At 39.6% G+C, this 24,976-nt stretch overlaps 3 protein-coding genes across 3 annotated transcripts in view; 2 read left to right on the top strand and 1 right to left on the bottom strand.

The window, feature by feature from the left end:
- The window catches only part of LOC129425993 (E3 ubiquitin-protein ligase TRIM39-like), a 315,525-nt gene that overhangs the window by 131,225 nt on the left and 159,324 nt on the right, over positions 1 to 24,976 (bottom strand). The gene's annotated exons all lie outside the window — the stretch shown is intronic.
- On the top strand, positions 32 to 13,156 carry LOC141351265 (uncharacterized). Its single transcript, XM_073857918.1, has 7 exons — positions 32 to 170; positions 860 to 1,031; positions 2,550 to 3,490; positions 10,154 to 10,267; positions 12,431 to 12,494; positions 12,912 to 12,930; positions 13,027 to 13,156. The coding sequence occupies exons 2-7, from the start codon at positions 977 to 979 to the stop codon at positions 13,154 to 13,156; spliced, it is 1,323 nt and encodes a 440-aa protein (XP_073714019.1). The 5' UTR covers positions 32 to 170; positions 860 to 976.
- Positions 33 to 24,976, top strand: part of LOC129436682 (uncharacterized) — a 75,699-nt gene continuing 50,755 nt past the window's right edge. The window contains exon 1 of the mRNA XM_073857714.1: positions 33 to 170. The gene's annotated coding sequence lies outside the window, so the exon portion shown is untranslated. The remainder of the gene's footprint in view (positions 171 to 24,976) is intronic.

Raw genomic sequence — 24,976 nt, forward strand, 5'->3', positions numbered from 1 at the left:
GTAAACCCACAAAAGAAGAAGAAGAAGAAGGAGAGAAATTTATGAGGAGAAAAGACGCGATTTTAGCGTTTCTTGGGGTGTTTAAAAACGAGAATCTTGCCTGCAATCAGAAGTACAGCCTGTATTTCTACCCCGAGGAGGTGGTTCGTCATCACTTCGGACTGTTTCATGTAAGTTTGGAGGATAAGAGCTACACAAATGTTTGTGATTTGAATAGGATGAGGCTTGTAAAATGCAGATGTAAAGTACTGTTGCTTTTAAAAGGACATTTTCAAGTGTCTACTTTGTGTTTTTCTTTTACCTTACTATATTATAATATAACACAATACTTTAAAAGCCACTATATTTCATACACGTTGATGTAGTGCAGGAGTTGTGAGTAAAAGTACTTCATTACTTTACATCTCTGGTAAAATTTTAAATCAATTTTGATACGCTAAAGTTTAAAACACGTGAAACAAATAGATCCTGCTAGAATACATTTTCTGAACTGTTTTATGACTTGGTGCCTTTCATTGAATGTTTCACATTCAATTTTATGACTAAAAACAACTTCAATCTGATTACACTTTAAAGTTGTTTTATGAAACATTGTTACATTAATTTTGGTGTCTAAGACTTTTCACATATTCAGATTCTCTTATGATACAGTTAAAGAAATAAGTAGATGAATATTTACACCTTTTGCACTTAAATTCTTAATTAACTTATAATCAACAAGTCATTTAAATTTTTTTTATTTTTTATCTTGACTAGGGATAAGTTTAAGTTTTTAACAGTGTATCTGACATAAACATTAAATCCTGAAACAGATCTCTCTATGAATGTTTTACTGACGAAGTCTTTCTAAAATTTCCAGCCACACCCATAAAGTGATTGAGACCTTCAGTGAAGCTCCTCCTACAACAATCCACCAATAACACACAGAGAAATCACTTCATGTGTGACAACTGAAATCTCAGAGGAGCTCGAGAAGATGAAAGATCCACAACCGTGCAGAATAAAGACTGAAGAAACTGAAGAACAAATAGGTTGGTGTCTGTTGTTCAATCTTTATTATTCATGGATTAAGAATGATCGTAAAATATTGGTATTGAGAAACATAAATCCATGAGATGATAACTTTCTGCATCCATAATAGTTTCAGTAGAATTAGATTGAAACATCAGGGGCCCGTTCTTTGTACGTCGCTAACTCAGTTAGCTGGATTTGATTGTTGACGATTTGGCATGATCTTGGATTATTTGGTTCTTCGAAGCTCATCCTAGACCTGTTGCTAGACTTGCTGTCAACCTGCTCGGGAGCAGGCTTATTTCATGTAAACAAGATTAGTTTGTACCTTTTTAAGAGGATGTGATAGATAAGTCTGACGCAGTCGCGTATTCTCCATTATACGAGCGCAATCTGCGTAAGATGCATGATTAATATAAAAACCTTTTAAATTCAACACATAATAAAAAAGGATAGATTAATTAAATCTTTTAGCGATGTTATTTAGAAAAAATATAATATAACAAATATTCTTTTTCTGAACTTGTGCAACTTGTTTTTATGTAACATTTGTTTTGATTATTATTATTAAACGAATGAGAAGACAAACATGCTGATCACATTCATTTTAAATTTGTTTGAATTTTCCTTAATAAAAACAGCAATCAATCATACCCAGCACTAATAGATGTTATGTACAATAAAGACTTTTACTCAGTGTGAAATAATTTTCATTAGAATAAACTAATCTCATATTTTAATTTTGTCTTTAGATTGTCAAGTAGCTTACAATGTCATGCATGAAAGGGTTTTCGTTTAGTAATTTCTATCTGTTTTATCTTTAAATCATTGTCAGTTTAGAGACATTACTCCTGCCAGCACATTATATGAAGATGCAGGACTACCACCTGTGTTTTTTATTCTGCTTTTTAAGTTGCTATTACAAACAAAATAGCATTTAACTGTTTTTTAAAGAGTCTTAAAGTACTTTAAGAGCATCAAATTTTAATTACAATCATTAATTTCAATCTTTGACAAGCATAGTAAAGATATCAAGATTATATTTTTACAGAAAATGTTACATTATTTATGGTGATTTATGTACTAAAGTAGCTTTAACTGGGTTTTTAAATTCAGTCACATAAAAAGTTCACAACCTTCCATCAATAGCTCTCAGACTGCAGGGGTTAAAAAATGGGTGTGCAGTGATCTCAGATAATTTAATCCTGCCATACTGTGTTCCAAGAACCAAATAAGCGAGATCATAATTAGCGAGATCTAAACATCTCGGATGTAATAAGCGACGTACAAAGAACGGGCCCCTGGTAAAAAAATGTATCCAAAGCAACCTTCAGTGGATTGAATGACTGTGTTTTCCATGCAATGCTCTACTACAGTTAAACTACAAGAGCAGAAATTGACAATAAAAATGACATAATGTACTTCACATGAAAGATAACACACAACAGATACATGACACGCTGCTTTTGTCATACAATCTTAAAAGTGTTTTGTCACTCTGGTTTATTAATTGTAACTCTTTACTGTCTTCATTTTAGACATGATAGAAGTGAAAAAGGAGAGTCAAGATGAAGTGGATGAGAAACATCAGATTGTAAAAATAAACCATAATGTTTCACAGAAAGGAACTCTGAGAACAAAAGACATAAAGTGTGAAAAGAGTTTCAGTAAAGATGGACGCCCTGAGAATCACAAGAAGACTCACAGCGAGGAGAAGCCTTTCACATGTCATCTGTGTGAAAAGAGTTTTAGAGTTAAAAGTAAACTTGAGATTCACATGAGAACTCACACTGGAGAGAAACCTTACAAGTGTCCACTGTGTGGAAAGAGCTTCGCAGTTGAATCTACCCTTAAGACACACGTGAGGATTCACACCGGAGAGAAACCTTACACATGTCTTCAGTGTGGAAAGAGTTTTATATCTTCAAGTGACCTTACGAGACACACAAGAATTCACACCGGAGAGAAACCACACGCGTGCCATGAGTGTGGAAACCGGTTTACAACCTCAGGTACCCTTAAGAAACATTTGAGATTTCACACCGGAGAGAAACCATTCACATGTAATCTGTGTGGAAAGAGTTTCACAGTTGAATTTAGCCTTAAGACACACATGAGAATTCACACTGGAGAGAAACCTTACACATGTAATCTGTGTGGAAAGAGTTTTAAATCTTCAAGTGGCCTTACGAGACACGCAAGAATTCACACCGGAGAGAAACCACACGCGTGCCATGAGTGTGGAAACCAGTTTACAACCTCAGATACGCTTAAGAAACATTTGAGAATTCACACTGGAGAGAAACATTATACATGTGATTTGTGTGGAAAGAGTTTCAGAGATAAAAGTAGCCTTAACATACATGCAAGGATTCACACCAGAGAGAAACTGTTCACAAACCATGAGTGTAAAAAAAGTTTCAGAAGTAAAAATAACCTTAACCCTTTAACCGGCGCAGCCCTTTTTGAGTGGGGAGTGGTAAAAAGATGATTTGCACCTTCAAATTAATGTAACTCTGGCATTTTTTTGGTCTAGAAGCCTAAATTTGGTCTTATTTTAAAGAAGACACTTAAAACGTTTTTTTTTACGGAAGTATCAGTAGGTGAAAATATATATTTTTTTATAGCAGTTTACATTTATTTGTAACAAATAAAAAATGCAATATTGTATTAATTTTATGTATTAAAAAAGATAAAAAACTGAGGTTTTTGTTGGTTTGCTGTTAGGTTTGCTGCATACTCTTGTCACGAATAAATTAAGGGCGAGTTATAGTCATGCGTAGGTTCTACGCCGTAGCCTGTGCGTAGCTCTGCGTAGCCTGACGCGCACCTCGCAAAATTTTTAACAGTGCGTCAGTGTCTCATATGATCTTGTTATTTGTACACGGTGTGACTATACAAATCACAACACATAAATAGGAAAAGATTTGCGTTGTTTTGTCGCTTGTTGGGAGCAGTGTGCTGGCTGGAGCCATTCACTTCCAGACTTTGTGCTAAGCTAAGCTAGCGGGGCTGCGTCAGACAGAGTTGCAGCGCGCGCTGAGATGAGAGAGGTATGTATGGACTTGTCCGGCTCTGGGGGATGCGGTGAATAGGCTAAGTTCCCAAAATGTGGGTGTGTTCCTTTAAAGACATCTATACCTACAGGAATACCAACACAAATGTTATTAAAGATTGGCAGATTTCCTATCAGCTCGCTTTCTGATTGGGTATCGTTTTGTTTCACATGACAATCTACAGCATGCGTGTGCACTTGTCCTCGAGGTTGCCCCCACATAAAAAGATTTCTGATCATATATATTCAACATGTTGAATATTTCCGTTTTGCAATCGGAGCACCTCCAGCGTTTCCGAGCAGATTCAGACGCTCTTAACACACCACGCACCTTATTTGTGAACTGCTTATGGAAAGAGTTTTTCACAAGAATAAACATTGGCACGCAGGGGCTGTGGAAATTACACCTGAAAATTCACACTCAAAAGAGATTTTGTGTGTTTTGATTGTTAAAACAGTTTTGATGTGTCAAGCATTACTGCGCTTCTGTTTCATGTTCTTTTTTGGGGGTCTATATGACCCCAGACCCTCTTCAAATAGTTAAAACATATGCAGGGGCGGTTTCCCAGACAGGAATTATAATACATAAGTGCCAGTGTTTTGCCTCAAAATGCACACACAAGTAGTGCTGCCGCGAATAGTCGACGTAGTCGACGTAATCGACGATGAAAATTTGTCGACGGCAATTTTTTTAGTCGAGGAGTCGCATATTTATTTTTTTCCTTCTCAAACGGCCCACTGTAATTCTGTCTCATGTCTCAAATGGCTCAATGTAATTCACCGCCACACCAGTCTGTGCGCTGTGCGCGCCCTGCTGGTTAATCTGCTACGCTATCATCTTTCTTCCCTCTCCCCCTGCCTTCACTGCTTTAATTTTGAAAAATTGGCGGTGGCAGGTGAGTCTATGGAATTATGAGTCGGAAAGCTTCCGAAGTATGAAAGTATTTTAAGCCAAGTTGTGATAAAAGAGTGGTCTGTTACACCGTGCCAAACGTCGCTGGCTTATCACGGGAGCACAACGACATTGCACGAGCATCTCAAACGAAAACACTCGGGACGATACACCCACAGAGAATAGGAAACGTAAGTAACTGTTATATGATTATTAATGAAACGGCGAGCTAGTCAGTACTGTTTTATTAACTCTTTTGAGAAGTTAAGTCTTTGGATGTTAAAGGCTATCAGTGTTTGCTCGTGATTCCGCCACGGAATCAACACTGGACGCAACAAATAGATTTTTCATGATTCCCATTTACATTTTTATTTTACTATTTTAAACGGCTCAATTCATTGTTGCGAGTGTTCAGCGCGTCTCTCTCTCTCTCTCTCTCTCTCACACTCATGTTGCTTGCAGCGCCTCTCTCTTACGTGACAGTGAAAAGGTGGCAGTGTTTTTAATGTACTTTCTTTTTTGCGTAAACGTCAACATTCACAGATGTCTCTGACAAAGACGACTGATCGAGTTAACATGACTTGAAGAAAGATTAGCAGTAGTGTGAGTCTGTGTGCGAGTTTTCTCCCTCCCTATGATGCTGTATGCCGTGTTCTGTAGTCTATGTAACAACAACAGTGTATTCTCTTATATTTCTGAATTTGCACCGAATTGTCTGCGCTATATCACTCGCATTTAAAATCAAGAAATGGCTCAAAACACAACAACAATTATGAGAAGAGCAACAGCAGTAAAGCTACAATGTAAATGTATGGTGATTTTTGCATATCTAAATCAGGATTTTAGCAGCAGTTAAAGGAACAGCTGGTTGGATAAAAAACGAGGTGATGGGTCATGTTTAGTCACTATTTTATAGGCTACAACAGAACAGATAACATGTAAAAAAGCATTCAGTTGTGTTAAAATGCAATATAAGATCAAAGAGAAGAAGTGAAACATTTCATATTTCTGTTAAGCATCTACTTTGCACTGGAAGTTTTTATTATTATTTATATTGTTTACATTGTAATTTTTTATTTGGTAACATTTAAGTTATTCATATTGTTTATGACACCGGTGGGTTCAAAATAAAATGGACACAATGAAATAACAAACACTTGAGTTTTTTTTATTAGTCGTTTAGAATAGTCGACTATTCGAAAAATTTGTCGAAAGATTAGTCGTTAGAAAATTAGTCGTTAGTGGCAGCACTACACACAAGTAATGTTTTTAGTTATATTTCCTAATTAAACTAAAATCTAGTCCCGGTTTAAGATAATCTCTGTTCGGGAAAGCACCCCGCAGGGTTTTATTTTGTGACTTTTTCTAATTACATGAGATCTTTGTAGAAAATGTGTTTTTACTTGATTATTGACTAGATGTGATAATGACCCCAGTAATAAATGTTATTACTTTCACATGCTTTGAATCTGTTTGGCACACAGAAAACTATTATATCCACATTTACACTTGTGTTAAAAAAGTGCAGTGTACTAATAAAAGTGAATAAAGTGCAAAACATGTTGTTATAGTTTATTTCATTATTTCAAATGTATTGAAATCATTATACATTCAATGCATTACTAATTTATCAAGTCTGTCTTGTTGTTTTAATTGTAATCAAAGAAATAATATTATGTCAACATTTTTCTCTTTAGACACAGATTTAACATCACTTTAAGCTTTTAAATTACTAATATTTAGTTGCATAACCATTGTTTGTTGATAACTGCTGCACATCTGTGTCAAATCGAGTCAACCAACTTCTGGCACCAAATATTTCAGCCCAGGATTCACAGTTCCTGTCAATTTTTAGGTTTTGCATCCCAAACTGCATTTTTACCTCACAAGTTTTCAATGGAGTTGAGATCAGGGGATTCAGCTGGACACTCCATTACCTCAATGCTGCTTTTTATAGGGGCTTGCAAACAGGTTAACTTCAATCGGATATCACAGGACATACAGATCATTTTAGATCATCTTTGATCTTTCTAGAGGTTATGAAAGGCTCCATCTTTACTATCCTGACTATTCTTCAAGCTGTTTTAACAGTAGTTGCTTTTTTGTGTGTGTTTTGGGTTTTTAATAAAAATATTGTGTTATTGGTCCCTATAGCCTATAAATGTCTAAGAGTTGAGGGAAGTTGTTCAAAAGTAATCCATTTGGATTTCAGCTATCGGATTAGATCAAAATTTCAAAATGGGTTTTAAAAAAAAAAATTCTGAATTTGGATTGGATCACAAAATCCAATCTGGGTTTTGATCTGGATCAAATCGGCACTTTTTGCTGTTTAAAACATTTTAGTACGCTTGGGATTTGTTTGATCAGTATTTAGTCTGAGATCTACAATGTCTGTAGCTATAAGATGACACTCTTGCACAACACATTGTTCATAGATTTCAAAAATATTTTTTGGTGTTTGTTTTTTATTTGATGTATGTTTCATCTGAGGGCTATTTCATAAAACTCGCTTGGAAAAGCGAGGATTAAAGTTACAAACTCGACTTGAATTAACCTAACAAATGAGGCGAGGCTAAATCGGTTTAAATAAAGGCAAATGAAGCTTACGCAATCCAACTAATGTGATCCAGATTTCCCTAGTCAAGATAATTGCGCGTGCACGCTATTCTTGAGCAGCACTAGAGGTCGAACGTGGATCAAATCAAAGTTAAAGGGAAAGCGGTAATTTTTGATAAAAATGTATGAAAAATGTACTAGCCTACCGGTCCGTGTACAATCAGGGTATCTTCCGTCCATTCCATATCCGTTTTAAAATCAAAAACGGAAAACGAAAAAACAAATCGATTTTTCATTTATCGTTTCCATTTACAAAATGAAAAAAGAAAACGAAAAATTGATACATTTTTCTAGTTAGCTTCTTAGTCTTACTGAAAAATTCTTAAGGGCCGTTCACATTAACTATAACGTTAATCATATTCACATTGTAACAGACGTTAATTATAACAATAAATATATTAGCGTCCACATCACCGGACGATAACTGCAACTTTATGCAAATCATTTACCTTCATAGGCATGATATTGCATATTTTCTGTAGCCTAATAAAAACTTTTGCATTTGTTTATAGAATGTGTAAATATACTGTTCTTGTTGTATTTACACAGTGAGCAGATGTCCTCAACACGCTGCGTTTTACGTAACTCTAAACAGTGAATCTAGTAGTTTGTTTAATCTAATATCTTACATTTTTGGCGTTGTTAATGTAGTAAAGTAAAACGCATTACGTAGTCAATTTCACATGCAGTAACTCCATCAGTGCTGGATACCTGATATAATTTCATGTAAATGGACCTCAGCTTCTTAGTGGCATCTGTCATTCAAATGCGCGTGCACTTGAAGTTCAAATAGATTTAATTGGCTGTCAATGGTTTATGGTTTATCAGTTGGGAAAATCGCTCAGAAATTGATCCCAGCGATACCGTTCATTGTAACTTTATCGTTATAGTTGTGGTAACTTTGCTATTCTCTTTAATATAAAAGATTTTTAAAACAATATTTTTATAGTTATAATGTGAATGGTTCTTTATTGAGACGAGGGAAGCGAAGACTTCTAATGACATTTAGCAGGGCACGCAGATTTAATCATTAACATGATTAATTATCCTATGACTAATAAACTTTTACAATTATGCATTTAGTAGAGGCTTCAGAGTGCATTATAAGGCATTTTATCAATATTTGTGTTCCCTGGGTTCATGACCAATGACCTTTGAAATGCTCTACCACGCAATGCTTTACCACTAAGCAATTTGGGACCAACTGGGAATGTTTTTTTCTGCACACCTTTCCCACATGGGCATACAATGCTCTGCAATGTTTTGCAGATTTTGTGAAAAGTTGAAACGTGTAAAGTTACTGCCACTCCAATCATAGATATCTATAAATTAGATAAGTTTGTGGACTATTTTTTTTAAGCTCATTATTGTTTGTTCATGTTATGTAAGGGGAGATTTATTATGAGTGCAGTACATTACAGAAAACACATTCAACCGGCAAAAGCAAATTGTTATTACTGATGATGATGATGATTGTGTCCATGGCTGGATCTTGGGGGGTGATGAGGTGGGTTCTTTTATAGTGATCGTGGGTTCCAGGCCACTGGCAGATTGCATGTCATAATATATGTGGCAGTGACTTTTCATGCTGTGTTCTCTGCAAAACCTGCAAACATTCATTGCAGAGCATTTTTGTAAGCCCATTAAAAGGTGTGCAAACAATTATAATTCATATGATCATTAAAAATCTTAATGATTACATCCGCGTGCCCTGCTAAAGGTGCAATTTCCGTGTATTTGCTCCCCCCAGCGGTAACGTTTGTAAATGCTGGGGGGGAAAGGTAGCTCCTTAGTTAAAAATAGGAAAATAAAGCATTTTAATATTTTCTTTATTTCATTTTTTTTACAATTTAGTTTTAGAAAGTAAGACTGAAAAACTAAATATAGAAAAATATATAAATTCATTCTTTTTAAAGCAGCTTTCAATATTTTTCATTTTATTAAATGAAACGATGAATGTAAATACGATTTGTTTATTTCGTTTTCCGTTTTTGATTTTGGGGCGGATGTGGAATGGACGGAAGATACCCTGATTGACCCCTACTGACTGAAAATTATAATACTGCTGCAATAAACAAACCCATAAAATAGTTGGAAAGTTCTTATGGATTAAATCCTTGCATGCAGAAACTAAATTTAAATATATTGTCTTATTTTAAATTGATCACATGAAAGTATGAAATACCATCAGAAATGATGGCCTAGTGGTTAGTGCTCTCAGCAGTGCATGCGGGGATCTGGGTTCGATCCCCATCAATCCTCATGTGGCTATGCTTTGCTAATTTTTATATACTGTACTTTTTAAAAATAACACATCTAATCTAAACTTTTAAAAGACAATTTGTAGTTTACTAAGTAACCTATATAATACATATTTATCAGATGAATGATTTTAATGCATTTACAGTAACTTTAAATGTAACTTAAATTTATTTATTTTTATTTGGGGGTACACTTCAAAAGCAGCAACTTGAGTGGACAATAAAGTAACAGGTGAAAATAAAACATAAATATATTGTTCATAAGAAGTGTAGTTAATTTAAGCATAATCATAGAAGTGTCTAATCTCATAATGTTAGCTGCCAAAGATGTTGACTGGCAATGAGGAGAGCACTGTCATCTATCAGCAGCACAGCTTTACTCCTGCAGATGAACTGTTCTTCAAAGAAAAAAATGGGGTCACTGAGAGCATGGTGGGTGAACAGCATATGCATTTCTGAATTTACAGTAGTACAATAAATGATTGTGTAAAATCATATGTTACACATATTCTTGACCAATCATTATTACTTGACATGTTACTCAAAACATTTTTGATGGCAAATTATGTGTGCGTTATAGAGCCACAAGTCATCATATTAAGCCCTGGGAATATGAGAGATTTTAAACCACTGGTTTATTATCACACTGTTAAAAAATTAGCTGTAGTTATGCAGCTGTTTGCCAGTAACTTATGTAGATTTAAAGGTTTATTATTTACTGGCAACAGTTTGTTCAAAGTTAAATGAACATTAAACATTAACAAGTCTATGATTTTACAGCATAAAACTATAAAATAACAGCCTCATGCAAAGCATTTTGTGAACCAGAAATCCTCATCAACCTTTTTCTGTTGTTTCCTTCATATTTTGGTTCCCAGAATGCTTTGCATGAGGCTGTTATTTGATGGTTTTATTCTGTAAATAAAAAGACTTGTTAATGTTTAATGTTCATTTAACTTTGAACAAACTGTTGCCAGTAAATAACATACATATAAATCTACGGTAAGTTACTGGCAAACAGCTGACAGTAATACTGTAAGTTCTACATCATTTTTTAACAGTGTAGTGTTAGGTGTTGATAGATAAACAGAGTTTTATGAATGGTTACAGTGAGGATCAGTTGAAGAAAAGCCTGCGAGGTATAAGCACATTATAATGCAAGTCTACAGTACAAGCCTTGTGAGCTGAAAAATTATTGTATGCAGGACACTAACAATCTTCTCGGTGATAAAAAAAAGAATTTTAACTCATTACAACAAAATGCCAAGAGCATACCATTACATAATTATATTGTATTCCTTCAGCCATGCAGACACCATAACTTTGTAAATTTCAAGAAAAATGTAACAACTAGAGAAAGATACAAATACTGTAGATCTTTAAAATAATGTGCATTTTTATGCACACCAAGCATAAAAAAATTAAATGACTGTACTTGACTTGTGTGTGTTGTATATTTAAATTAAATTTACTCTTTGTGTGACAGACAATCTGAATAAAAAAAAATATATATATATATATCATCAATACATTGCAATTATATGAATTTAGATACATCTTAAATTTGTTAATAAACTATTATCCTTATATTGGGGTAGTTAAGATTATCATTTATATTCAACATTTGATAGGCCTATAATATACCATATTATGAAACGCATGTCTATATTTTATTATTATTGTAACAAAATTTATCAAATGTAATATATAAGTTGATTTTCTTTAATTGTTAGATTAATAGTGGTTAATAAAGTCAAATGAAATGTCAAAGAGTCAGCTGTAATATCATTGCATTTACATTTCAGTGTTAGTGGAAGTCTAGTTAAGCAACAACTGAGGATTAGCCTGACAGTTAGCCTGCTCCGGACCAGGCTAGTTTCCAAGCATAAGTTTCCATAGTAACCGGGGTTGAACTAGTTCAAGTTTGTTTTATGAAACGAAATCCACCGGCAATAAGCCAGACTTAACAAAATTAGCCTGGCTTATTCTGTAATCTAGTTTTATGAAATAGCCCTCTGATCCTGTGTTGTGAGTTACCACATAGCGTTGCGGCCCCACTGGAGAGACAAGCGTGGGCGAGCCTGGGAGCCACACCGGAAGTGGAGAACATACGTGAGTGGTATTGAAGTTTGTGTTGTGCATTGTGAACGCAAAAGTATTACCTGATCCTGTGTTGTGAGTTACCACGTAGCGTTGCGGCCCCACTGGAGAGAGAAGCGTGGGCGAGCCGGGGAGTCACGGTGGAAGTAGAGATCACATGTGAGTGGCATTGAAGTTTGTGTTACGTATTAGAACTCAAAGTGTATTACTTATTCTTGTGTTGTGAGCTATCGCGAAGCTTAGCGGCCCCACCGAGGAGCGGAACGTGGGTGAGCCGAGGAGCATCAGTAATCACCACAGGGGGTCCTGTGTCCATCTCCTATTCACTTCTCCCCCTCCACCAAGAAAAACCACCCAACCAACCACGCGGCGGGCCCGGGTCGAGTTCTAGCTCAGTCCGTATCCCGAAGTGTGTGTGTAGTGCCGTGGGTGTGTCTTTGTCTTCATTTGTGTGTGTACACCTAAAAGCTTGCAGTGCTGTGCTCATGTCGACAGAAGCCACTTCGAGGCCAGAGGAGTCGTGAGGAGATTCTAGCCGTTGAGGTCGGTGGAGTGTGGGGTGAAGAAAATTGTAAATTGGGATTTCCTTGAGTTTCGGGCGACAAAGCCTTTCCTTGACGAGTGGATGGGCAGTGGTGAAGTATCTGGGCGGTTGAAGTGAGTAGACCAATTTGTGATCAATGCTTGCGACGAGGGGTTGTTGTGCTGACGACTGTGAGAAATAACCATCTTTGTGTGGAGCCTCTTCAAAGGTTCGCCCCTGTTCCGTGTCCCCGATACTGTGAGTGGAGGAAGAACAAGGGAAGCGTTCGGCTCTACACCGCTATACTCGACGCCCCCTCCCCTGCCCTCTTGGAGGCCGTAAGTCGAAGCACATTGTGTAAACCTCCACTTTAAGTCCACTGCCCCAGAGTAAAGAGGAATAAGGAAGAAAAGTCCCAGTCTTGTGTAACACTTACCTTTCTTCCTTTTCTAGGTTCGTGCTATAAGCAAAGGTAAGTGTTACACAAGACTGGGACTTTTCTTCCTTTTTCAGGTTCGTGCTGTAAGCAAAAGTCCCAGTCTTGTGTAACACTTACCTTTGCTTACAGCACGAACCTGGAAAAGGGAGGAAAGTCCAAGTCTTGTGTACCACTTACCTTTGCTTACAGCACAAACCTGAAAAAGGAGGGAAAAGTCCCAGTCTTGCAGTACGCATCTCTGCTCGCAGCACGAACCTGAAGGAGAAAGGAGAAGGCCAGTATTAGTATTGGTAGACAGCGTAGTAATTACTTTCTCATGTGATCTTGCCTCCAGGAGAAGGGGAGCGCGCCACGGGTTCAAGAGAGCAAACCCCAAGGACTCCGTCCCCCTGTCCCCGTGGAAGCCCCGCCTGGAGGCGTGGAAGAACCATTGTTTTAGATTGCCCTTTTCCCCTTTGATTTTAAGTAATTTAATAAAGATTCATTTTAACTATAATTCATTCCTTGTGTGTCTGGTCATTGGGGTGGCTTTGGGACCTCCTCGAGGTGGAAACTAGGAAGGGGCGTGGCCCGTTACCTTCTGTGGTCTGCCCCGACCTGTGACATAATGATCCCAAACTTTAGACATTCTCTCTCTGGCGTTTATGGACTTATATGCGGCTTTCACATAGGATGCGATGTGCGCTGCGCTATGAAACCCATTCCTTTCAATGGCTTGCGCCGCGTGAGGGCGGTTTTTTGTTGCGCCGAGCAAAGCGCGAGCGCAGCGGAGCGCAGCTTGCGCTCACGCCGCGGTCAAAGTTCAAAATAGTTTAACTTTTGCGCTGCGCTCTGTGACGATTACCCGCGCGGCCTATAGAAACGGGGCATCCAAACAAGCAAAATGGACGAAAGCTTATACTCGGGATTCTCAGAGCTTTATAATACAAGTTTATGCTCCTACAGAGACATCGGAAGGAAAGCCGTGTCATGGAAACACGTAGCAATTCAAGTTGGCATGTCAGGTGTGTTTTAAGTCAAGCAGCTTGTTGTATGTATGCTTAAAGTTACGTGAAATGGAGACGAGCAACATCAGTCTCTGTATTCCTCGTCGACTATTTAACGCAAATATAAACACTGTAGTAATTTATTGAAAACCCCGCTTACTTTGGTCTGGCCATCAGAGCACAAATCGCTTGGCTGCTCCGAACCCAGCGGCGAGCGCAGCACACACCGCATCCTATGTGAAAGCCGCATTATTCGCTCTCCGCCATCGCGCCAACTATATTCAAAATGTACCACACGCTATAATGTGCTACCTGAACATTGATCAATGGTCCGTGTGAATCAGATCTCGGCGCGTGGAGTTTATAGGAATTTATAGGAATTTAACGAGGCTTCGAGGCAGAATTTTTGCCTCAAGAAATTTTTTTAATCGAGTAAATAAAGTAACTAGATGAATCGTTTCAGCCCTAAAGGTAACCTTAAAGTAAATATGAGGATTCACACCGGAGAGAAACTGTTCACATGTAAACAGTGTGATTCACGAGTTCACACTTACATATAATTTGGAGGGTAAAGTTTAATGCGTATTTGGCGTGCTGTCCGGAGGGAGGGCTCCGAGCTCGGAGTTCGGCCCGAACCCAGAGTACTCCCCCCATGTAAGTGTGTTTTAGGACTAAAATGTGTGGAGATGGGGTGGTGGGGGGATGCTGCGAACTGACAACATAGTGAGGTAAGACTGCTGAGTCTATTTGTACCCTCTTAGGTTGATTGCTGAGTGCTTCCACCTGTGTTTGATTATCTGAGAATGCTTTCACCTGTGTTTGATTATCTGAGAATGTTTTCACCTGTGTTTGATTATCAGAGAGTGCTTTCACCTGTGTTTAATTATCTGAACATGCTTCTCCCGAACCTTGTTAATAAAACATCATTTCACGAGTTCACACTTACATATAATTTGGAGGGTAAAGTTTAATGCGTATTTGGCGTGCTGTCCGGAGGGAGGGCTCCGAGCTCGGAGTTCGGCCCGAACCCAGAGTACTCCCCCCAAAGTGCAAGAGCAGAGGACAGCCGCCAGACTAAAGACCCCCCAAATGAGTGCCGAATTTTGGCGGGCTGGCATCTCGAGAAGGTGCGTGGGTGCTTGACCGGGGAGGCCCGTAATAGTGGCTCTCCGTCTAAGCTGACGGCCCCTGTTGGTCTGTGAACGGGGAGCGATTGTAGGGAGGAAAAGTTCTCACTCTTTCTGCTATGGGACCAGTGCTTGCTGGACAAAAAGAGCAAACTGCAAAGTAAGTGCTTGCCCGGGAGATTTTCTCACACTGCATCGCTGGATGAAAGAGAAAATGTAAGTGCTCTACCGAAAAAGTTCTCGCTCCGTCTGCTGTGAGACCAATGCTCGCTAGACGGAAACGGAACAGGAAAATGGGCGCTTGCCCGGGAGATTTTCTCACACTGCATCGCTGGATGAAAGAGAAAACGTAAGTGCTCTACCGCGAAAGTTCTCACTCCGTCCGCTGTGAGACCAGTGCTCGCTGGACGGAAAGGAAACAGAAAGGAAAATAAGTGTTTGCCCAGGAGATTTTCTCACACTGCATCGCTGGATGAAAGAGAAACCTTAAGTGCTCTATTGGAAAAGTTCTCACTCTTTCTGCTATGGGACCAGTGCTTGCTGGACAGAAAGAGGAAACTGGAAAGTAAGTGCTTGCCCAGGAGAGTTTCTCGCACTGCATCGCTGGATGGAGGAGAAAACTGAAGTGCTCTACGGGGAAGAGCTGACTCTGTCCGCTGTGAGCCCATGCTAGCTGGACGGAAGGAAAACGGAAAAAATTAGTGCTTGCCCAGGAGGTTCTTACACTGCATTGCTGGATGAAAGAGAAAACTTAAGTGCTCTACTGGGAAGAGCTGACTCCGTCCGCTGTGAGACCAATGCTCGCTGGACGGAAAGGAAACAGAAAAGGAAAACGAGTGCTTGTCCGGGAGATTTTCTCACACTGCATCGCTGGATGAAAGAGAAAATGTAAGTGCTCTACCGGAAAAGTTCTCGCTCCGTCCGCTGTGAGACCAGTGCTCACTGGACGGAAAGGAAACAGAAAGGAAAATGAGTGCTTGCCCAGGAGATTTTCTCACACTGCATCGCTGGATGAAAGAGAAAACTTAAGTGCTCTACTGGGGAAGAGCTCACTCCGTCCGCTGTGAGACCAATGCTCGCTGGACGGAAAGGAAACAGAAAAGGAAAACGAGTGCTTGCTCAGGAGATTTTTTTCACACTGCATCGCTGGATGAAAGAGAAAATATAAGTGCTCCACCGGGAAAGTTCTCGCTCCGTCTGCTGTGAGACCAATGCTCGCTGGACGGAAAGGAAATGGAAAAAATGAGTGCTTGCCCGGGAGATTTTCTCACACTGCATCGCTGGATGAAAGAGAAAACGTAAGTGCTCTACCGGGGAAGTTCTCACTCCATCCGCTGTGAGACCAATGCTCGCTGGATGGAAAGAGGAAACAGGAAAGAGGAGAAAAGAGGGGATTTGAGTTTGAGGGTTACTCGATTAGGGTTTGGTGGGCTTTTTTAATGTGGAACCGGTTCGTCCTGATATAGCTTTGGAAAGCATCGGAGGACCATCTCCCAAGGGCTTGGATCTGCTGTTGGGAGAGGCCTTTTTGGGCTGCTGAAGTTGCTGCCCCGATGCGGAATGAGTGACTTGAAAAATTCTTTGCTGGAATGCCTGTTGGAGAACAGATTTGAGGTGTTTCTGGAACCAAAAACGTGTCATGGGTTTTTTGGATTCATTTAAAAATAGGGGTTCCAGGGGATATTTAGCCTGGGAACTTCTCCATTGTAGATAGGCCAGAATTGACTGGTATGGTTGGATTTGCGAAGCGAGATTAAAAACGTAGATGAAATGACCTTTTTTTTTTTTTGATCCATTTTACTTTGTTTAATCAGATATGAAATAGTTTCGCCGTCTAGTACTGATATGTCTGAGATGGTTGGGTGGATTTTTGGGTCGAATTTAGAAGTAATGGCGAGTTCCGAGCATCTAAGAAAACCAAAAAAGGCTAGGATAAACATAGCATCGAGTGTGCGAGCGGAACCAATGGGCTGGTAGCCTGTGCGGAAGGTCTGAATACATTTGGTGAGAATGTCTAGCGTTATAGGTTGTCTGGCGTCGGGGCGGGTGGGCTGGGATTTTTGAATCCCTTTAATTAGGAGAGAGGTTTGGGAATTGATTATCTCCGTGGAAGGAGCACCGTACATCAATTTATGGAAAAACTGGATGCCGCTCAAATAACCTTTAATGGACCCGACTTGTAGGCCCTTAATGATGTTAAGGAAGGATATAAAAGAGGTGATTGAAAGGAGAGAAAAATCAGGGAAAGGCAGGTTATAAGAGGCATGGAATGTTTTAAAGCATCTCCAAGCGGTAACGTAGGATTGAAGGGTCCTGGGAGATACCGCTTGGAGGATAGTGTCGAGTGATGCGTCAAACAGTGGTTTTAACGGGTGGGTTACGGGAATATTAGTTCTGAATAGCGAAGAGCTGGAGTTGGGAATTGTTCCGCCTCTGGAGCCAGCATCCTGAATAACTGAGAGGATCTGAGCTCGGATGGATTGGGAAACTGGTGGAGGTTCCATGGCGACTGCGTTGGATGGAACAGGGGTTGGAGTGGCTGAAAAACAAAGAGGATATGGTGATTTATTTTGTATAGTAGAACCGGGAAGGGTATGATCCGGGGCTGCTAATGACATTGGTGCCCTTGTGATTGGAAGACCTGTTGGAAATTGAAAAGGTAAGTTAGTATGAGGATGTGAGGGATGATAGAAATCGCTGTGTGCTTGGGCTGCAAGCGGAGGCAGGGCTGCGCTCGTTTGAGTTGTTGCACCTGCGGGCCATTGGAAGTGGGCGGGGTTGTAACCTGTTGGGTAGAACTGATGACCCTGTTGTATCTGTGGTGCTAGCGGCGATAGCTTCGCGCTAGTGTTTGCCACCGGAGCTGGAGGCCACTGAAAAAGAAATGGGTTATGAACAGCTAGCGAATAAAACTGTGCGGCTGTGGGGAGGCTTCTGGGCCCGTCTGCATACAGCGCTGCTGTAGCGTAGGCAGAGGTGGAGGGCTGAGCCTCGTCGGCCGGTGGTAATGAACCTGTCATGGCGAAATCTGGAGCTTTGCCCAGGCTAGCTGAGGGCCTGTTGCTGCGGCGACTCAACAGCTGGCGCGAGCTGCGACCTGAGCGAGAAGACGATGGTGGTGTAGGAGGGATGACCGTGGGCTCGGTGGGGTGTGGAGATGCATCCCTGGAGGTGTCCGTGTCTTTGTTGGAAGAGGAGCTTAATTGAGACATTTCTGCTGCGAACTGACAACATAGTGAGGTAAGACTGCTGAGTCTATTTGTACCCTCTTAGGTTGATTGCTGAGTGCTTCCACCTGTGTTTGATTATCTGAGAATGCTTTCACCTGTGTTTGATTATCTGAGAATGCTTTCACCTGTGTTTGATTATCAGAGAGTGCTTTCACCTGTGTTTAATTATCTGAACATGCTCCTCCCGAACCTTGTTAATAAAACATCATAAAGAGTTTTACCACGGTTGGTAACCTTAGTGAACACATGAAAACTCACACGGGAGAGAAACCGTTCACATGCAAACTGTGTGGAAAGAGTTTCACAAGTAAGCATAACCTTAAGATGCACACAAGAGTTCACACTGGAGAGAAACCATTCACATGTCATCTGTGTAAAAATAATTTCAAACATAAAGGTCACCTTACAGTACACATGAGAATTCACACAGGAGAGAAACCATTCGCATGTAATCACTGTGGAAATCATTTCAGACTGAAGTGTATCCTTAATAAACACATGAGAATACACACCGGAGAAGAACTGTTCACATGTCATGAGCGTGGAATGAGTTTCAGAATGAAAGGTCATCTTGATGCACACATGACAGTTCACAATGAAGAGAAACCATTAACATGCCAACACTGTGGAAAGAGTTTTAAAAGAAAATCTTCCCTTAATGCACACGTGAGGATTCACACTGGAGAGAAACCTTTCATTTGTTAACATTGTGGACATAATTTTTACATGGGACAAAGCTCAGAAATCACCAGCGCAGATTTCCTTCTAGAGAAAAGCTTTTCACCGATCAGTGCAGTAAAGAGTTTACTTTGGCATAGAGATACACACAGCACTTCAAACGTGAGTTTTTCACAGCACACATGTTTGAAAGCTCACAAGAAGATAAACGTTGACGTGAGATCACACTTGAGAAAAAACTTAATCATAGAGAAAACAAAGCTGACACAACGAGCAAACATCTGTTACACTGTCAGCTGTGTTGATCTTCAGAGAAGTTTCTACATTCAAGTATTTTTTTTCTTTGATTTTTAAACTCATACTAGGTCATTATGTTTTTAATCAGTATTGTACATTATAATAGATTTTCTACAAGTGATCAAACTTTTCTCATCAAAGCCATACAGTGTTATCTGGTTATACACTTTTATTGGTCTACATTTTTGTAAATTTGATTTTTATTTGTAGTAAACTTTTTTATGGCCAGTGGCTGAAATGTCCAATACAACAATAAAAACATAGAAATCCGAATCACAGTAAAACATGTACTGTATTTTTTATAAGAATGATGTCTAGTTCTGAAAAGTAAACAAATAGAATTTGAGAATGTTACATATACAGTGATTCTCGCGAAATTAGACTTATGAGGTGTCAAACATTTTGATAAAAAAAGTAAATGCAAAGTAAGAGTATCAAAATTAGAAGCATACAGTTATAAACATAATTTATGTACTATTTTGCACATGATTTCAAATGACATCATACAAACTGTGATATCACTCTGTTAGCTGTTGAGGCTTACTAGTTTTGGAGTACCAAGATATTTAATAAAGACACGACACCAAGAACTGTTCACTCTCACATGTTTCTTATTCTGAATCTCTGGTTACACAGGTTACATGAATACAGAGCACCACCTAGTGGTAAGAACCAGCATACATACACATCTTCCTTTTTTTTTATAGAACAAAGCAACACAATTTTTTTTTCATATATTTGGTTTTGCGACTTACTTAACACTTCGAACTCAGTGTCACCAACTATAATGACAGACGTTAAACTCTCAAACATTTACTTAACTACAGTTAAAGTCCTATGAACTTTAGCAAGAATAACGCTTTGGTGGCCTAACCACTCTGCCAGAACGAGTCACTTTTAGAGCCTCTTTTGAAACAACTTCAGGTCATGAAAACAACAGTGCAGGTTTTGCTACAGGCAGTGACGCTGGCATTTCTGCCACTTCATCTGGAACACAATCATTTAACACTGGATCCAATGCATTCTGAATATGTGGATTCTGGAAACCTGTTTCTTTCGTCTTGAGCAGGTGTTTCCGATTTCTTCTGTAAAGTTCACCATCCTGCGTTTGAACCAGGTATGACCTTGGCTTTTCATGTTTTTCCACCACGACAGCTGGCTTCCATTGACTTTCTGCTCTCAATCTCACCATTTCTCCTTCCGTCAGAGCAGGTAGGTCTCTCGCTCTTTGATCATAGTAGAGCTTCTGCTTTAGCTGTCTGTCTTTTAGGCTTTTCTGAACTCCTTTATAAAGCTGTGGTTGTAACAACTTCTTTGTAGTGGGCAATCTGGCTTTCAGTCGGCGGCCCATGAGCAGTTGTGCAGGAGATAACTTTACTTCTCCTAGTGGCGTATTGCGGTACTCAAGAAGAGCAATGTATGGGTCTCCATGACTTTCTTGTGCTTTTTTGAGTAGATTCTTAATGGTCTGTATAGCTCTTTCACTCTGACCATTTGACTGAGGATATCTGGGGCTCGAAGTTGAGTGTTCAAACTCCCATTTATCCCTGAAGTTTCTAAATTGCGCACTCACAAACTGTGGCCCGTTATCCGAGAAGACTTCATCCGGAATTCCATGTCTTGCGAAAATTGACTTCAATGCTGTTATCACTGTTGGCTTGTTGTCTGTGTTAATTTTGCAATTTCAGGAAATTTCGAGAAGTAGTCCACACAAAGCAGATAGTCTGCTTGGTTAAAATTAAAAAGGTCAACTACCACCTTTGCCCACGCTCTGTCTGGTAAAGCATGACTGATGAGAGGTTCTTTGGTATTGTTCCTTCTGAAAGTATTGCACACAGCACACTTTAACACTAAATCTTCAATTTGTTTTCCAATTCCCAGCCAGAACAGTATATTTCTCGCTCGCTCTTTGCACTTTACCACTCCCAAATGAGCTTCATGAATTTTCTCCCGCATTTCTGCTTGCATGCTTTGCGGCACTACGAGTCTCGTATTTTTGAACAACAGTCCTTCTGAGGTTGTCAGTTCTTCCTTGAAGGTCCAGTACTTCCGTATTGCAGGTGGCACACTTCTTATTTGTTTAGGCCATCCTGTTTTGACTACTGCCAAAACCATCTGCAGTTCTTTATCTGCTACTGTAGCTTGCTTGACAGCTCTCAATTTCTCTTCTGAGATAGGCAGACTTTCTGACAATTGATGTACTTCCAAGTCTCTGTCCAATAGTTGTTCTCTTTCTTCCTCCAGGTAGGCTCTGCTAAGCGTGTCTGCTATTTTTAGCTCCTTTCCAGGTTTATAGATTACCTGCAGGTCATATGGCTGGAGCTTCATCAACATCCTCTGCAGACGTGGTGGGGCTTTCTGAAGAGGCTTTTTAAATACAGTCTCCAGTGGCTTGTGGTCTGACTGTACTCTTACTGTCTTCCCATAAAGGTATTGGCTGAATTTTTCACATCCATACACAATGGCTAAAAGCTCCTTTTCTATCTGAGCATACCTTTTCTGGCAATCAGTCAGTGATCTCGAACCATATGCAACAGGATGTTCTTCCTGCAGGATAACAGCTCCCAGACCCTCCGAACTGGCATCAACAGAAAGAGTCACTTCCTTGTTAACATCAAAGTATCTGAGAACTGGGGCATTGCTTAACTGTGACTTAAGTGCTTCAAAGCTCTTTTGCTGTGACGTTTCCCAGTGCCACTCCACTCCACTTTCCAAAAGTTTCCTCAGTGGCGCACTGGTCTCAGACAGGTTTGGAACAAACTTTGCAAGGTATTGAACCATGCCAAGAAACCTCATTAAGGCAGATTTGTCTTGTGGTTTGGGCATCTCCACAATTGCTTTTATCTTGTCTTGGTCTGGCTTCAAACCTTCTCCACTTAATACATGCCCGATATACTTTATTTCAACCATTCTGATCTTGCACTTTTCTCGGTTCAATTTTAAATTGACACTTCTTACTCTCTCCAGAACCTTCCTTAGCCTTGCATCATGCTGTTCCACATTTTCTCCCCATACGAGTATATCATCCATGATATTCACTACACCTTCCAGGTCTTCAAGCCTTTGAGCTATGCACTTCTGGAAGACTTCTGGAGCTGAAGATACTCCAAAAGGTAATCTCTTGAAAGAGTACCTTCCGAAAGGTGTATTGAACGTGCAAAGCTTGGAACTTTCTTCATCTAACTGGATTTGCCAAAATCCATGGTTGGCATCTAACACTGAGAAGACTTTTGCTTTTGGCATTTCACTCACAACTTCTTCAACTGTCTTGAGTGGAAAGTGTTCTCTCTTTATGGCTTTGTTTAAGTCTTTTGGGTCAATGCAGATGCGAAGCTTGTTTGGTTTTACAACAGTCACCATACTATTGACCCAATCTGTTGGTTCTGTTTGTTTCTCGATAACTCCAAGTCTTTCCATTCTGTTGAGTTCTGTTTTTATTTTGTCTTTTAGTGCTAACGGGACTTTTCTGGGTGGATGTATCACAGGTGCAATGGCTGGATCAATCTTGATGTGATGCACACCTGGTATGCACCCCAAGCCGTTGAACACATCTTCAAATTCCTTCAGGATGTCTGTGTTTCCTTCACAGTCTACTTTGTAGATTCTTTTGACAAGTCCTAACTCTTTGCATGCCGATCTTCCCAGGATGGCAGGTGAGTCTTTCTCAATAACTTGGAACTCAATCTCAGCTTCATTGTCTTTAAACTGACAGATGAGTTTTGTTGTACCTTTTGGCTCCATCTTGTGGCCAGAATATGAAACTAACATACAGTTTGACTTGCACAGCGACTCTGGTTTTCCTGAAACAACTTGAAAATCCTTGTACGAGATTACGTTGCACTCTGCTCCTGTATCCAATTTAAAGGAAAGTGTTTTTTTTTTGTTTACTTTTAGTGTTTCAGTCCATTTGTCTTTCTTCAGTACGTGGCATCAGTTACTCTAACCTCCATCTCTTCTTTGTTTCCAGTATGCTTCTCTTCGATAACACCCACAAACAGTTCCGTGTAATCCTCTTGTTCAATCTCATGAACTTTCTTCATTGCAAACCTTTTGTCTTTCTGTTTTTGCGTTTTGCACATCCTGCCAAAGTGATTTTTTTCTGCGACATACTTTGCATATTTGTCCATAGGCCGGACACTTCCTCGGCTCGTGGCTGTAACCACATCTAGTACACTCTCCTTCTTTTTTGGACACTGCACTTGAAAAAGCATTCTTCTCAGGTGACTTCTTTGTAAGGTGCATCTTACTAATTTTGTTTACTATCACTTCAGTTTCCTCGTGGAGGGCTTTAATCTGGCTTTTTGTGACTTCACTAGCTCTGCAGATGTATGGCTTTGTTCAGATCCAGATCCGGTTCTCTTAAGAGTCTAGCTCTAATTTGATCATTGTTCACGCCTCACACTATGCGGTCTTGGATCAGTGATTCTGTCAACTGTGCGAAATTCGCATTCTTCAGCCTTGTTTTTTAAATCAGTCACATATGCATCAATCAGTTCATTTGGTGCCTGTGCACGAGTGAAGAACATGTGTCTTAGATGTGTTAGATTTTTCCTTGGTTCACAGTACCGTCTGAACTTTTCTTTCAGTACCTCATAATCATTAGCTTCCTCCTCAGTAAAATCCATAGTATTAAATACCTTCAGTGCTTCATCCCCGGCAACATGAAGAAATGTAGCACACTTTATCTTGCCTGATTTCTCAGATGTTCCACTTGCCACAAGATATAGCTCAAACTTCTGAATCCAAATTCTCCAATTCTCTGCAGTATTTCCTTCAAAACTTAATTCGTTTTGAGGTTTTAGCTGATCCATCTTTAACTTCTGACACCATGTGATATCTTTAAGTAACTCTGTTAGCTGTTGAGGCTTACTAGTTTTGGAGTACCAAGATATTTAATAAAGACACGACACCAAGAACTGTTCACTCTCACATGTTTCTTATTCTGAATCTCTGGTTACACAGGTTACATGAATACAGGGCACCACCTAGTGGTAAGAACCAGCATACATCACACAAACCAATTTTGTTGTTTTTTCCACATTTAAGGGGAAAATGTTCATTACCGCAACGTGTCCATGACTGAGTTGGGTTCTTTGATATGGAAATATTTATAATTCAAAAATCTAAAAATTAAAAAGCTTCAGTGCATGTTATACTATAAACATTTACAGTAAAGAAACATGTGGTATTTGGTGATCATTGGTAAATGTAGAGACAATAATAAGGAATATAAATGTGTCCAAGACCAATTTTCTCATCCTCCGCAACAATTTTCAATCTTTGTTAAAGCCCTCAAGGAACTAACATTTTCTAAAAATTGTTGGAAGGGACATAATTGACTGTGACACTCAAGATGACTACGAGGTAAGCAGTTCTTATTTTTCTCTCAAGATAAACATTGAAATTTTGTTTGTCATAGTACCTAGACAACCTAGTGGAGTGGCCATCGGGAGAGTCGGGACATTTCCCGGTGGGCCGGTAGTGTTCTAAGGCTGTGGGCCGGTCTGATAATAGGTATTGCAAGTTATATAGCAACCCCGTCTGGCGGCCTGATGTGCGGCCGCTTCCCTCTGGTCAAACTGTGCAGCCTTTTTGCTCAACACAGTAGGCTATATAAAAGTGCTCAACCTGTTCGGCAGGTCCAACCATGTTTAGGATTTTTTAAAATATAGGGGGAACATTGAACGGCCCCACTCCAAATTGCATTGCCTGTCGGCCTTTGATGTAAAAAGCTGCGTGGCCGAACACCTTTTTATTGCAG

This window comes from Misgurnus anguillicaudatus, chromosome 19, assembly GCF_027580225.2.
Source record: "Misgurnus anguillicaudatus chromosome 19, ASM2758022v2, whole genome shotgun sequence".
Lineage (NCBI taxonomy): Eukaryota > Metazoa > Chordata > Actinopteri > Cypriniformes > Cobitidae > Misgurnus > Misgurnus anguillicaudatus.